This window comes from Trichomycterus rosablanca, chromosome 17 (genome assembly GCF_030014385.1).
Source record: "Trichomycterus rosablanca isolate fTriRos1 chromosome 17, fTriRos1.hap1, whole genome shotgun sequence".
Lineage (NCBI taxonomy): Eukaryota > Metazoa > Chordata > Actinopteri > Siluriformes > Trichomycteridae > Trichomycterus > Trichomycterus rosablanca.
Genome location: NC_086004.1, coordinates 9,228,271 through 9,243,338, shown reverse-complemented (window position 1 = coordinate 9,243,338; position 15,068 = coordinate 9,228,271). Strand labels below are relative to the sequence as shown.

At 38.2% G+C, this 15,068-nt stretch overlaps 1 protein-coding gene and 1 long non-coding RNA gene across 2 annotated transcripts; one reads left to right on the top strand and one right to left on the bottom strand.

The window, feature by feature from the left end:
* Positions 1–2,076: 2,076 nt before the first annotated feature.
* On the bottom strand, positions 2,077–11,193 carry dhcr7 (7-dehydrocholesterol reductase). The gene is made up of 8 exons (XM_063013035.1): positions 11,145–11,193; positions 9,908–10,018; positions 9,039–9,261; positions 7,656–7,746; positions 7,142–7,355; positions 5,169–5,373; positions 4,779–4,910; positions 2,077–3,879 (listed from the first exon to the last, which is right to left on the bottom strand). The coding sequence occupies exons 2-8, from the start codon at positions 10,012–10,014 to the stop codon at positions 3,415–3,417; spliced, it is 1,437 nt and encodes a 478-aa protein (XP_062869105.1). The 5' UTR covers positions 10,015–10,018; positions 11,145–11,193; the 3' UTR covers positions 2,077–3,414.
* Positions 7,799–9,373, top strand: LOC134331566 (uncharacterized). Its single transcript, XR_010015134.1, has 2 exons — positions 7,799–8,060; positions 9,046–9,373. It is a non-coding gene; the product is annotated as an uncharacterized LOC134331566 (long non-coding RNA).
* Positions 11,194–15,068: the final 3,875 nt, after the last annotated feature.

The window sequence follows — 15,068 nt, the reverse complement described above, 5'->3', positions numbered from 1 at the left end:
AGTGCACTGTGTAGGGAACATAAACCAATTGTCTAATTCACTATCTAGTGCACAACGTAGGGAACATAAATTCATATCTAAAATATTATCTAGTGCACTATGTAGGTAACATAAATCCGTTATCTATATACAATTTAGTGCACTATGTAGGGAACCTAAATCCGTTAACTAATACGCTACTTAAAGCATGTAAGAAACATAAGTCTATTATCTAGTACACTATCTAGTGCAGTAAGTAATGAACATAAATTATTTTCTAATATACAATCTAGTGCACTATGTAGGGAACATAAATCTATTATCTTTCACACTATCTAGTGCACTATGTAGTACACATTAATGTGTTTGTGACGCGAACAGTTAGCTTAGTAGCTCAGTTAGCAGCTCCTAAAAGTTCTCTTATCATCCATATCCTTTGGTGTGTGCGAGAGGATTTTTAGCTTTTTTTTTTTTGGGCTTGGTGGGTCGGGGTCGAGGTCCGGGGGTACCTCCCTGAAATGAGTTTTTGCAACTTGGGATGTCTGCAATTTATTCTTTGAGGTAGTATCTCATCTTGGAATAAATATATATATTTAACATAGTTGGCTCCCGTGGCTCTTAAAATCATTTTTCTATGTTTTTCATTGTTATTTGCTCCATGTTTCATTGGTTTCTCTCGGTTCCAGATAAATACAGATGAGCTGAAGAGTTGCGAGTTCTTGGGTTCTTTTAGCATGACAGGCTGGTGGCGTCTCAAACGCATTACTTCTATGCCACCTACTGGCAATGTCGGCCAATACAACGCATGAAGTGTTAAAAGAGTCTTAAGACAAAATGTTGAGGTAACATTGTCAGACGTAAACAATTTACAGTTAAAGTCAAAAATGTGCATACACTTGTAAGATATATAATATTTATACTATGGAATCTTTGGGGTTTTGCTGTTCATCTTCATCGACTACCTGGTTTGAACACATAACTTCTTTGTCCCCATATGAACAACTGAACTCATTTAACTGAACTCATCAGAAGTGTTATTATTATTACAGTATTATAACATTATAAAAATGTTGTCTCTCCAGTTCACCTAACTTGCATGTCTTTGAACTGTGGAAGGACATTGGAGCTTGCAGAGGAACGTCATGCAAAGTGGGGAGAACATACAAACTCCACACAGAAAGGACTCTGACACTCCATCTAGGAATCAAACCCAGGACTCTCTCATTGTGAGGCAGCAGTGCTACCCACCAAGCCACTGTGCTTCCATCTGTCACAAAGTATGTGGAACAGTATGTAAAAGTCTCTTGCCAAGGTCAGAGGTAAAACACACAACTGTCATTCTATGCTGACAAAGACCACCACAATCAGAGCTGTCATGAATTAAAGTTGCTGGAACACAGTCCATTTCCACTTAACACAGTCACACCTTTACTTACTAACAACTAGGGGGTATTTACAGCAGCCACTGGCATGTTTTAGGGAAATGAGAGGAAACCCATGCACAGAAAGAACATAAAGTTTTTACATACAATTACTAATTGAAGGTAGAAGGTCCTAGTTGCTATTCCAGCAAAGCACCCACTTTACCAGCTATGACACCATGCTACCCAAAACAAAAGCATAGTAAAGTATTTTCCAGTTTCTTCCTCCATGGTGACACTGACGTATGCAGCTGTTGGTACTTTGGCTTCTGTTTAAGCTTGTCTTCAGCTTGTCTCACCATTATTTTTATTTATTTTTTTATCCTAGTCAGGGTGTGTGGTAGGGTGTGTGGTAGCTCTGGTTTCCCCAGAATGACTGGGCACAATGCAGTAACACATCCCAGACAGGATAGGAATCCATTGCGGGGCCTGAAACACCCTGCTCGAACATAGCCAGTCATGTCTGTATGTAGACGCTATGTGATCGGCCACCAGCACTGCTGAGGATTCAAACCCTCGATACTAGCAGTAGTGGGTTTGCTTAATTCACTATTGCACCATCCGAGTGCCCTCCCAATTAGCTCATCTGTATCCCACAAATGATGTTACCTGCAAAGTAATGTCCCCCAAACACACAGAAAATGATACACTACTTCTAAATGAGAGTGCAAGATGGTTGGATTTTCACTGTCAATGAAACAAGATTTGTTTATTTATCAGGCACAGACACTGATGAGATTTTTTATTTCAATTTTCTGCTAAATTGTAAGTAGTAACCAAATATTACAAAACATGTTGCTTAAAAATCACTTTTAAAACTTGTTTTCTCTTCTATTATTGTTGTCTATTTTAATCTACACTTAGCAGCCACTTTATGTTCAGTCATGTAAGCATCCAATTAGCCAGTCATGTGGGTGCAGCATAGTGCCTGAAATCATGAAGAAAAACAAAGACATCCAATAAATGGCAGTTCTGCAAGTAACATTCACAAAAGTCACAGAAACTGGTGGTGGTAATGGTGTGGGGAATGTTCTTGCAATGTTCTGTATTGGTGATGACCATTGCTTTACGGGAATCCAAGTGTTGTAGTGTTTAGTATACCTAAATGCCTTTCCAGTCACTAGATCTGAATATAATATGCCACCCTTGAGATGTGGTAGAACAGGGGATTCACCACAGTAATAAGCAGCTTTGAAGCTGTGAGCAGTTACGTGATGTGATCATGTAAACATGAACCTAAATCTTGAAGGAATGTTTCCAATGCACTGTGGAATCCGTGCTGCAAAGAATTAGAGCTGTTCTGTGAGCAATGTAAGGTTCTTCTCAGTGTATTCCATAAAGTTGCCACCAATAGAAACTGTTCTGGCTAAAATATTTTTAGTAGATAAACCTGGATAGATGTTTGGGGGATTTTCTTTAAAACACACAACACCAATGGTGGTTGAGGACTAGCACATTCCCCTTTTGACACATGATCCTGAAGGCTGCATCTTTACAATTTTTCTCTGTATTTCTTCACCGCTTATGTTGACACCTCAACCAGTCAGTAGGAGTCACTGTTGCAATGGCAAAGTGCTGATTTCCTATGCCTTATGTTTCTTTTCTCCACATTTTTTAAGTTTATTTTATTATTAGCTTTCAGAATGTTGGAGAAGTTAACCAAATATAAAAAGGTCTTTCTGACTACTATGCTTCTCCAAGTGCCTTACAATAAGTGCCCTTCCTGTTAATAATAATGCCCCCATATTACAAATTGGTCAGATATAACTCCTAGATACATCTCATCCTACAAAAAATCTTTAAGAGCCAGATAAAATGATGTTCAACGAGGTAGACACGTTTATATAAACCTATAATGAAATCAAAAATCTTAAAATAAATTCTTCTGGTCATCAACCATGTGGAAAGACCCAAATGAAAACAGCGCCTGAGCAAACTAATCATAAATCTTCACTCCTTGGTATCCAATTCACACTTTCCCCTTCCTTTCCGTATTCATGTATTCTTAGTGTTTCTAAAAGATTCTGGGCAGCAGGCGGTAGGGCACAGCAGCGGTGTAGCGCTTCCAGTCCTCGCCATACTTGTTGCTGCATCGGTGCTCATCCCGGATGCAGCGGTGCAGCAGTAGTATCGTCATGTACACAATGTAGAAGTAAGGCAGGAGGTGGCCGGCACCGCATGCTACACAGTACGCCAATGCGCCCAGCAGGTCACCCGTGTAGTTAAGATGTCGCGCTGCACCCCAGAAGCCTGAAGTGAGCAGCTTGCTCTTGTGAACGGCACCGTCGGCCGAGCGGTACGAGCACTCGATAAAGGTGGGCTTGCGGCCCCAGATGGTGCACTTGCCCTGGGTGCGGCGGAACAGGTCTTTTTGATGGTTGGCCGAGCGGAAGATGTAGTAGCCCACCAGGCCGAGGACAAGGACTGCCCAGGCATTCGGGGTGGAGAGCTGAATGGGGTTGTAGACCAAGTACAGGCCCTGAAACAACACATCAGATGATAGAATGAGATGAACTGGCTAAATGTTTTTGACTCTCGTTTGCTGTCCAGTACTCAGCCACGGAAGTCTTATTGACCCATGCTTTAAGATTTTAGCTGATTAATTAGATACTTTGGCCCTTTCAGACTTACTTTCCTAGTGTTACAGCCTACAAAACTTCATAACAAGTTCCAACAGAAAGGCAAAAAAAAAAAAACTCCTCCTACTGTATACAACTCTTTGGCTATTTTGTTAAGAGTTATTTTCTATTAAGGCACTTCAGCCACATTATTGTTCTGCCTTGGTTAAGCATCCAGACAATTAGGTTTATTTCCTATAATCTCAAGAGTGTAAGGCTTCATTTGACTCCTGTGTTGCCAGGCACAACAGGCCCCATGACAATAACTGTTGATTTGCTGAACCAAACATACTGTGAAAATCAGTAACAAAATTTGGCACATGCAAGAATTTTGACACATTTCAGATTTTATGCTTGTTTTCTGTTGTAAAATTTATTACATTTCTTTCTGCAAATAAAATTTTTTTTTGCATAAACACAATTTGTAAAATTTGCGAAATGCAAGCTCATTTTACAATTTAGTAAAAAATGGAGTTTGCCCAGGGGTATTAAAACCTTTACATTAAAGTGTACATTCAGACTGTATTGATTGAAATAAGTCAAACACCAAACTTCCAAATAAAAGCGAGTTAATGATGCTTTTATCAGGTTTTATTGCTTGATGCTTTTATTTAAAATGTCAAAGTCAAATAAAAAAGCAAATCTGTGGGATTCACATGAATCTGGCAACACACCTGCAAAGGATCTGCACATATTTTTATAAGACACTAGCATAATGTAAGGGTGAAGGTTAAATAAAGTAGTGTTAAGTAAATAATACCTGTAGTGTGTAAAGGAAAGGCAGCCAGACACAGTCGCCCCAGCCCAGGTACCAGCCAAAGTGATCATGGCAGATATCAATAGTCTTCAAGTACCAGGCTTCGTTCCAGAAGAAATCCAACACGTAGATAGCCTAAGTACAAAAAACAAATATTAATGAGACTTATTTATCATTAATCACCATTTTATCTGGGTCAGGGCAGCAGTGAATCCAATGGGAGGTGGGAGGAGGTCAGTTCTGGTCTCAAGCCTGGGTAAAATAAGTAGGGTTGTGTCCGGAAGGGCGTCCATCTTTAAATCAGAGCCAAATCAGATATGCAAACCTAAATATGGGAGCAGCTGGAAAAAAAGAGTATTTTTGTCATTTTCACCTAGTGACAGGAAGACTTACCTGCAGCACATTGACCAGGATCATGGAGTTGGTCACATGACCGTAGAGCTCCTGTTGTTTGGCAGCGTAGGACAGATTAATTAAAGTCCAGGCTACAATCCCAGGCCGGCCGTTAAAGAACAGCTTGAAGTCAAACCACTTTCCAATGCGTGGATTAAACTCGATGCCCATCATGTAGTCATAAAAGATGTTTCTTGTGAATTTGCTGCATGACATGGATTTGTTATTGATTTGTTTTCTTTCAAAAATAACTAAAAATGACAAAACTATATATATATATGTGTGTGTGTATGTGTGATATACAGTGTATCACAAAAGTGAGTACACCCCTCACATTTCTGCAGATATTTAAGTATATCTTTTCATGGGACAACACTGACAAAATGACACTTTGACACAATGAAAAGTAGTCTGTGTGCAGCTTATATAACAGTGTAAATTTATTCTTCCCTCAAAATAACTCAATATACAGCCATTAATGTCTAAACCACCGGCAACAAAAGTGAGTACACCCCTTAGTGAAAGTTCCTAAAGTGTCAATATTTTGTGTGGCTACCATTATTTCCCAGAACTGCCTTAACTCTCCTGGGCATGGAGTTTACCAGAGCTTCACAGGTTGCCACTGGAATGCTTTTCCACTCCTCCATGACGACATCACGGAGCTGGCGGATATTCGAGACTTTGTGCTCCTCCACCTTCCGCTTGAGGATGCCCCAAAGATGTTCTATTGGGTTTAGGTCTGGAGACATGCTTGGCCAGTCCATCACCTTTACCCTCAGCCTCTTCAATAAAGCAGTGGTCGTCTTAGAGGTGTGTTTGGGGTCATTATCATGCTGGAACACTGCCCTGCGACCTAGTTTCCGGAGGGAGGGGATCATGCTCTGCTTCAGTATTTCACAGTACATATTGGAGTTCATGTGTCCCTCAATGAAATGTAACTCCCCAACACCTGCTGCACTCATGCAGCCCCAGACCATGGCATTCCCACCTCCATGCTTGACTGTAGGCATGACACACTTATCTTTGTACTCCTCACCTGATTGCCGCCACACATGCTTGAGACCATCTGAACCAAAGAAATTAATCTTGGTCTCATCAGACCATAGGACATGGTTCCAGTAATCCATGTCCTTTGTTGACATGTCTTCAGCAAACTGTTTGCGGGCTTTCTTGTGTAGAGACCTCAGAAGAGGCTTCCTTCTGGGGTGACAGCCATGCAGACCAATTTGATGTAGTGTGCGGCGTATGGTCTGAGCACTGACAGGCTGACCCCCCACCTTTTCAATCTCTGCAGCAATGCTGACAGCACTCCTGCGCCTATCTTTCAGAGACACCAGTTGGATGTGACGCTGAGCACGTGCACTCAGCTTCTTTGGACGACCAACGCGAGGTCTGTTCTGAGTGGACCCTGCTCTTTTAAAACGCTGGATGATCTTGGCCACTGTGCTGCAGCTCAGTTTCAGGGTGTTGGCAATCTTCTTGTAGCCTTGGCCATCTTCATGTAGCGCAACAATTCGTCTTTTAAGATCCTCAGAGAGTTCTTTGCCATGAGGTGTCATGTTGGAACTTTCAGTGACCAGTATGAGAGAGTGTGAGAGCTGTACTACACACCTGCTCCCTATGCACACCTGAGACCTAGTAAAACTAACAAATCACATGACATTTTGGAGGGAAAATGACAAGCAGTGCTCAATTTGGACATTGAGGGGTGTAGTCTCTTAGGGGTGTACTCACTTTTGTTGCCGGTGGTTTAGACATTAATGGCTGTATATTGAGTTATTTTGAGGGAAGAATAAATTTACACTGTTATATAAGCTGCACACAGACTACTTTTCATTGTGTCAAAGTGTCATTTTGTCAGTGTTGTCCCATGAAAAGATATACTTAAATATCTGCAGAAATGTGAGGGGTGTACTCACTTTTGTGATACACTGTATATATGATATATAGTATATCGTAAAAGCAGTTCTCACCAGTCCTCCGGATTGGTTGGGAACAAGTAGGCCTTGATAAAAGCGAATGTGGACACAGAGTAGCCCAGGATGTTGGTGCACCATAGCAGAGGGATCCAGTTATCAAAGATGATGGTGGGAGAAAACCAGTGAAAGTAGTAAGCATTGGCAGCCCATAACACATGAGTAATAATCCAGCACTGCAGCCCATTGATCTCATACTTATTAATCAGTCCTGTAGAAAACAAAATGTGTTATAAGTAACATGTTAGAAATTTATTTTCATACTTCAAACCCAGCCAATAACATGCTTGGTGTCCCAGGTTTGATTCCTTACTGTTCTACTGAAACTCTAAAGTTAATAATGAATAACAGATTTTTGGAAGGTCTAAAGCCTTGAAAAACGTGGGACACATTTTCTCCATTAATACATTTTCAAAATAAATGCTTTGTGTAAAGTAAAAATCTAGCTGCATAATTTACTAATCACAGTTTGTTTCCGCAGTGTGTCATGCATGGCACTGGAACCCATTACCTGCTGGTGTACGTGCTCCCTCTTGAACCCCTCCGACGTAGCCTGGCAGGAACTTGTGGGTAATATCTGGAATGCACATATACAGCACCACCTAGTGAAAAGATACAAAGTCCAAAGTCTAAATCATGACTGTGCACTGATAAGCCACAACATTCCATCTTCCTAGAATGATGTCCAAACAGCTCTCACAGCAACACATGGACTCCACATGAGGAATCTTGATGTATCCGATTATATTACCAACCAGTCCTTCAACTTCAGAATGCTCTGATGTCCAGTTCAGATGCTTGTGTGCACATTGTAGATGCTTTTGTGCTCGTGGACAGGAGTTAGCAAGGGCACTTTGACTAGCCTAGCTTGTCTGTTTTCGGACCACTGTTGGTTGGTGCTCACCACGGCTGCCAGGTATAGAAAATTCAGATAATTTAACCCAGTTGTTTGGCAGTTATGATTTCGCCCTTGTGAAAGTCAGTCAGGTCTTTATGCCTAATCATATCTGCTGCGATCAACACATGGACAACAGGTAACTAGCATCAGCCCAACACTGAATGTCCCTGAACATGACATGCACAATTGTTATGAGTAAAGGCATTATAACACACATTGTTAGGGTGGTTCTAATGTTTTAGCTGATAGGTGTATAATAGTAGAATAGGCAGTTGTAGCTTAGTAGTTTAGGTACTGGACTAGTAATTGAAAGGTCACCGGTTCAAGCCCCACCACTGCCAGGCTGCCACTGTTGAGCCCTTGAGCAAGCCCCTTAACCCTCAATTGTTTAGACAATATACTGTCACAGTACTATAAGTCGCTTTGGATAAAAGCATTTGCTAAATGCCAAAAATGAGCATGAAAATGTAAAGGAAAATGTAAATAGTAGTCTTCATATTAGTTCACAAAATTGTGCTCTATGTAAAGAGTCTTCTTTTGGCCAGATTTATTGGTTGCCTTGCATCTGTCTTGCTCAGTAAAACCAATCCCAAATAATTGTGAGCAAGTTTTCACTGCATTGACTATTACAACCTGGATGAGGCGCCAGTCCATTGCAGGGCAACCCAACTTTGAGACAATCTGCATTTTGTTCGGGGTTTGTGAGAAAACCAAAGCACTTAAAAAAAAACCTTAAAGACACAGGGAAAACATGCCATACTACTCAGACTGCTGTGTGGCACCCTCTACCAGCAGTCATCGTGCCACCCACCAATATTGTAATAACATTTTAGGTATGGCAAACTGCCAAATTTGTACAGAGAACTGCACAAAGAGGAGCACTCTACACCCTTTGTATTAAAAACTTTGTGTGTTGGGCTAGTTTATGATAGGCTGCTTGTGCACCAGTCTAATTTTTGTGTTTGTTGTGAAAATGTATTATTAGTACATGTTTACCTGAAAGGTAACCCAAGAGGCATAGATCTTGGCAGCAGTCCATGTGAGTGAAGGAGCTTGGTTCCAGATACTCAGTGGGGAGGCATTGCCATTGTAGATGTCCAGCAGAACCAAGCTGACAGAGCACTGGTACTGATCACAAGCCATGACGAAGAAGAAGACTATGAACGGGGCTGTGCACAGCAGCAGAACGACTCCAGCCAGTGAAAACCAGTCCACCTCCCTGGTACAGATGATGGAATGAGAAATTAGAACGTCCAAAAATCAATCTGTAGTTTACTGTAAATGATTGATGCTGTTCTTTTATTATAAAACTGTGAACTAAACCTTGTAAAGTTGCAACATTACTTCACACCACAACAATGTATTTCTATTGACCTGACTGACAATAATATGTTAGATACAGTTCAGATTTTTTTCAGAAGTGACTTCCCATTTTGACAGAATACAGTGCAAGCAATTGAGGGTTAAGAGCTATCAGTTGGCAACTTGTCATGGGTAAGGCTTGAACCAGCAACCTTCTGATCTGAAGGCCAGTACCTCAATCACTGTGCTCAATACACAAATCAATACACAGTTCATCACTTTAAAACAGCATTGCACTGTATTACATTGTTACTGAAAAAAGCTGTTATAGCCACAAAGGGAAGGCAACTCCAAATTAATGCCTATGGTTTTGTTATGTGCAACATAACAAATGTTCAAAGCTCATGTTCAGGTGTCCACATACTTTTGGACACAGAGTATATATTCAAATATTAGATGTGCTGTGTGTATATTATTTTACAACATTGTCTTCTTCGGATAGAATTTTACCTCACGTCATCTTTTCGTTTCCACTTTTACCAAAACATTCACCATGTACTCACCATGCTCTCCCCCAATTGCCCAGCTGCCCATTCTGTGCTTTCGGCCCGGTATCGGTGCCGCTGGGCCGAGCTGTATGGCGCTTTCTGACTCCCTCTGCTGAGCCCATGAGTCTGTAACAAAGAAAATGACAGAGACACAGAGTCAGTTCTGGTGTCTGTATAGAGGTTATTTTTATAACACACCCAAGGGTGGTGGGAGATCAAGGTCAAGGTACTGAATGGACTTGAGACACAAAGATAACAACCTCTATATAATTCAGTAATGACTGTAATGTAGATATAAAAGAGATTGCAAAAGTATATTCAGAATTAAACACCTGAACATAATAAAAAGTAGACATCAGTGTTACATTTGCACATATTTTAATTGGCCACTTATAAGTAACAATTTGTGCTGGTCAAATGTGCCTTGAACATTGCACTGTTTATTGCTTACTGCACTCTATCACACCTGTATAACTTAATGACAAAATGTACCGTCTTAACATTAAGAAAATAAATGCTTCCCAGAAGTTATTAGTTTGCAAAATACCAACTGGATGTTCAGGTTTAGAAACAGTGTTTTGTGGATGGATAAGACAAAACTAGAACTTTTTGTGGGAAATACCCAAAACTGACTTTGAAGTAGAAAAGACAGTGTACATCAATACCAAATCTGTGATGCATGGTGGAGGGTGCATCAAGATTTGGGCTGCTCTTCTGCCACTTGGCTTAATAATGAGTTGGTTATAAGTTGGATAAATCAGCAAACTTAAGCCAAGTTAGGTGCTCTAGTTTGATTCAAAAAGTTGAAATATAACATAGAACAGTAATAAAAAAAATGTCTATCTGTATAACGGACTATAAACAGTATTACATGATGTTTAACATATACACTATATGGCCAAAAGTATCCAGACACCTTACAATAGTTTCTCCACACCAAACTTGTCAAACCACGTCAAAGGTATTTCCCCAACTGTTGCCACATATTTGGAGGCATATTTATTTTACAAAATTGATTTTGTACATCTGATACGAATGGGTATGTTTGAAATATCTCAACTTAATAATTAGGAAAAGTGTCCTAATACTTTTGTCCTTATAGCGCTGCAGTGAATGACCTATCCGTAGTGAATAACGGACTTTATAACAATGGTTACATGTTATATAACAGTAAAGCATTTACCTACAAGTAGTGAATAAATTGACTACAAAACAATGTTAGATATATAACGTATAACAGTATAGAGTTTACCTAGCTGTAGTGATACCAAGGGTCGACGCTGCAGCTGTGCAGATGTTAACGGTGTACGGTTAAAATTGGACTCTGCATTAGTTCCACCCCTTTCCACATTGCGTAAGATTTTTTATCCAATCACAATAGAGTAAAGAAGAAATCTGTCTGTTTGATTGGACAGCGTAGTCCTGAAACCATAAACACCTGATCAGGCAGAAGACGACGCGTTGTCTTGAGAACGTTTCACTGCGCTTGTGCGCTAGATTTACGCATAAACATCAGCCTGCCGCTTACATTTGCATAAACCGGCTTAAGTTACATGAATCTAATTTTGATTAAAAAGCGTAATGTAACGTAATTTATTTTTAAAGACGCGGTGGAAAGCAAAAGTAACTAAATTATTAAGGCATGGTTACTATGTTATTTTGCTATTTTACATTTGTTAGTAAAGTTAAGGTGCTTTTACTTCTGTTTAACATGGTAGTCTGTAGCTTTACCTGTGTTTATTAAGGTACAACCCCTGGCAAAAATTATGGAATCACCACTCTTGGAAGATGTTCTTTCAATTGTTTAATTTTGTAGAAAAAAAAGAAATCACAGACATGCCACAAAACTATCATTTCTCAAACTGTCAACCCTCTGGCATTAAGAAACAATAAAAAAAGAAACAAATATAATAGTTGTGGTCAGTCACAATTGCTTTTTTTTTAGATCAAGTAGAGGAAAAAAATATGGAATCACTCAAATCTGAGGAAAAAATTATGGAATCATTAGAAAACACTGCACCATTATTACTTTGTTGCACCACCTCTGGCTTTTATAATGGTTTAAACTCTCTGAGGCATGGAGTTAACTAATGACAAACAGTATTCTTCATCAATCTGCCTTCAACTGTCTCTTATTGCTGTTGCCAGATCAGCTTTGCAGGTTGGAACCTTGTCATTGACCATTTTCTTCAATTTCCACCAGAGATTTTCAAATGGATTGAGATCCGGACTATTTGCAGGCCATGCCATTGACATTATATGTTTTCTTGAAGGAAAGTTTTCACGTCCTTTGCCCTATGGCAAGATGCATTATCATCTTGAAAAATGAAGTCATCATCACCAAACATCCTTTCAACTGATGGAATAAGAAAAGCGTCCAAAATTTCAATGTGGACTTTGGCATTTATTGAAGACCATCTCCCCTGTGCCTTTACCCGACATGCAGGCCCATATCATCAACAACTGTGGAAATTAACATGTTTTCTTTAGGCAGTTATCTTCATAAATTTCATTGGACAGACACCAAACAAAAGTTCCAGCATCATCACCTTGCCCAATGCAGATTCGCGATTCATCACTGAAGATCACTTTTATCCAGTCACCCACAGTCCACGATTGCTTTTCTTTAGCCTACTTTAACCTTGTTCTTTTCTTTTTAGGTGTTAATGGTGGCTTTTGTTTGGCTTTTCTGTATGTAAATCCCATTTCTTTTAGGTGATTTCTTACAGTTCAGTCACAGACGTTGACTCCACTTTCCGGCCACTTGTTTCTCATTTGTTTTGTTGTGCATTTTCTGTTTTCAAGACATATTGCTTTGTTTTCTATCTTGATGCTTTGATGTCTTACTTGGTCTACCAGTATGCTTCCCTTTTACAACCTTCCCATTTTGTTTGTACTTGGTCCAGATTTTAAACACAGCTTACTTGGAACAACCAACATCTTTTGCGACATTCCACAATGATTTATCTTCTTGAAGGAGTTTTATAATCCTCTCATTTGTTTCAACTGACATATCTTGTGTTGGAACCATGATTCATGACAATCTGCTTTGTGCAACAGCTCTCCGAGGTGTGAGCACTCTTTTTAAACTGAAGAATAATTAGCAAATCTAATCTGCTGCAGATGTTTTGTTTTTAAACTGCAAATTACAGAGTGATTCCATAATTTTTTCCTCAGATTTGAGTGATTCCATATTTTTTTCCTCTACTTGATCTAAAAAAAGCAATTGTGACTGACCACAACTATTATATTTGTTTCTTTTTTTTATTGTTTCTTAATGCCAGAAGGTTGACATTTTGAAAAATGATAGTTTTGTGTCATGTCTGTGATTTATTTTTTTTCTACAAAATTAAACAATTGACAGAACATCTTCCAAGAGTGGTGATTCCATAATTTTTGCCAGGGGTTGTAGTCACTGCGGTCAAGCCAGCCTCCACTTCGAAATGCTCAGTCAAATCAGCCCCCACGTTGTTTCTAAGGATGTGCGTATACTTAACATTACGGTAATAGCGTCTGGTAAAACTGATAAAAAAAGTCACTGACGACCTGTATGTATGTTAATGATTTGTTAAATGTTATATGCATAGTTGAGTGGTATTTATACTTGATTTTAATGTACAGCACTTTGGTTGACACTTTGGTTTTACATATAAAAAATATGTATAAATATAACAGTTAAAAATATATAAATATATCAGTTAAAAATATATAAATATATCAGTTAAAAAATATGTAAATATATCAGTTAAAAAATATATATAAATATATCAGTTAAAAATTGAATAATTAAATAAACCAATTTCTTCCTGCAAACTGTATTTGGGATACAATTTCAAGCTTTGAAAAAAAGAGTTGCTAATAACCTGACTTTATGATTTTACTTTAAATTTAAAGTCAACTAAAATGTAATCTTAGCTCTTTAATTTTTATTGTTATTAAAAGGAATCTACTTGTTTCCACACAACAATTTCACTTTGTAATGATAGTACACCATCTGTAGTTTACACTCAGTTTATATCAAGCAATTCTGATGTATCATTTCTAAATAAAGGCCTTTGTATTGCCACATGTCTATTATTTTAACTCTAGACTGTTATTAAAAAGAATTCTCTAGTTTCCACACAATAATTCCACTTCATAATAACAGAACACCATCTGTAGATGTCACTCAGTTAATATCAAGCAATTCTGATGTATAATTTTTAAATTAAGACCTTTATATTGTCACATTTCTATTAATTTAACTCTAGACTGTTATTAAAAAGAATTCTCTAGTTTCCACACAATAATTCCACTTCATAATAACAGAACACCATCTGTAGATGTCACTCAGTTAATATCAAGCAATTCTGATGTATAATTTTTAAATTAAGACCTTTATATTGTCACATTTCTATTAATTTAACTCTAGACTGTTATTAAAAAGAATTCTCTAGTTTCCACAGAATAATTCATCTTCATAATGATAGTACACCACCTGTAGATTACACTCAGTAAATATCAAGAAATTCTGATGTATCATTTCTAATTAAAGGCCTTTATATTGTTATTTTTCTATTATTTTAAATATAGACTGTTATTAAAAAGAATTCTCTAGTTCCACAGAACAATTCAACTTCATAATGATAGTACACCATCTGTAGATGTCACCCAGTTAATATCAAGCAATTCTGATGTATCATTTCTGTATTAAGGACTTTTATATTGTAATATTTGTATTATTTTAACTCTAGACTGTTATTAAAAAGAATTCTCTAGTTTCCACACAACAATTCCACTTCATAATGATAGTGCACCATCTGTAGATGTCACTCAGTCAATATCAAGCAATTCTGATGTATAATTTTTAAATAAAGGCTTTTATATTGTTATATTTCTATTATTTTCAATCTAGACTGTTATTAAAAAGAATTCTCTAGTTTCCACACAACAATTCCACTTCATAATGATAGTGCACCATCTGTAGATGTCACTCAGTTAATATCAAGCAATTCTGATGTGTCATTTTTAAATAAAGGCCTTTATATTGCCACATTTCTATTATTTTCAATCTAGACTGTTATTAAAAAGAATTCTCTAGTTTCCACAGAATAATTCCACTTCATAATGATAGTACACCATCTGTAGTTTACACTCAGTTAATATCAAACCATTATGATGTATCATTTCTAAATAA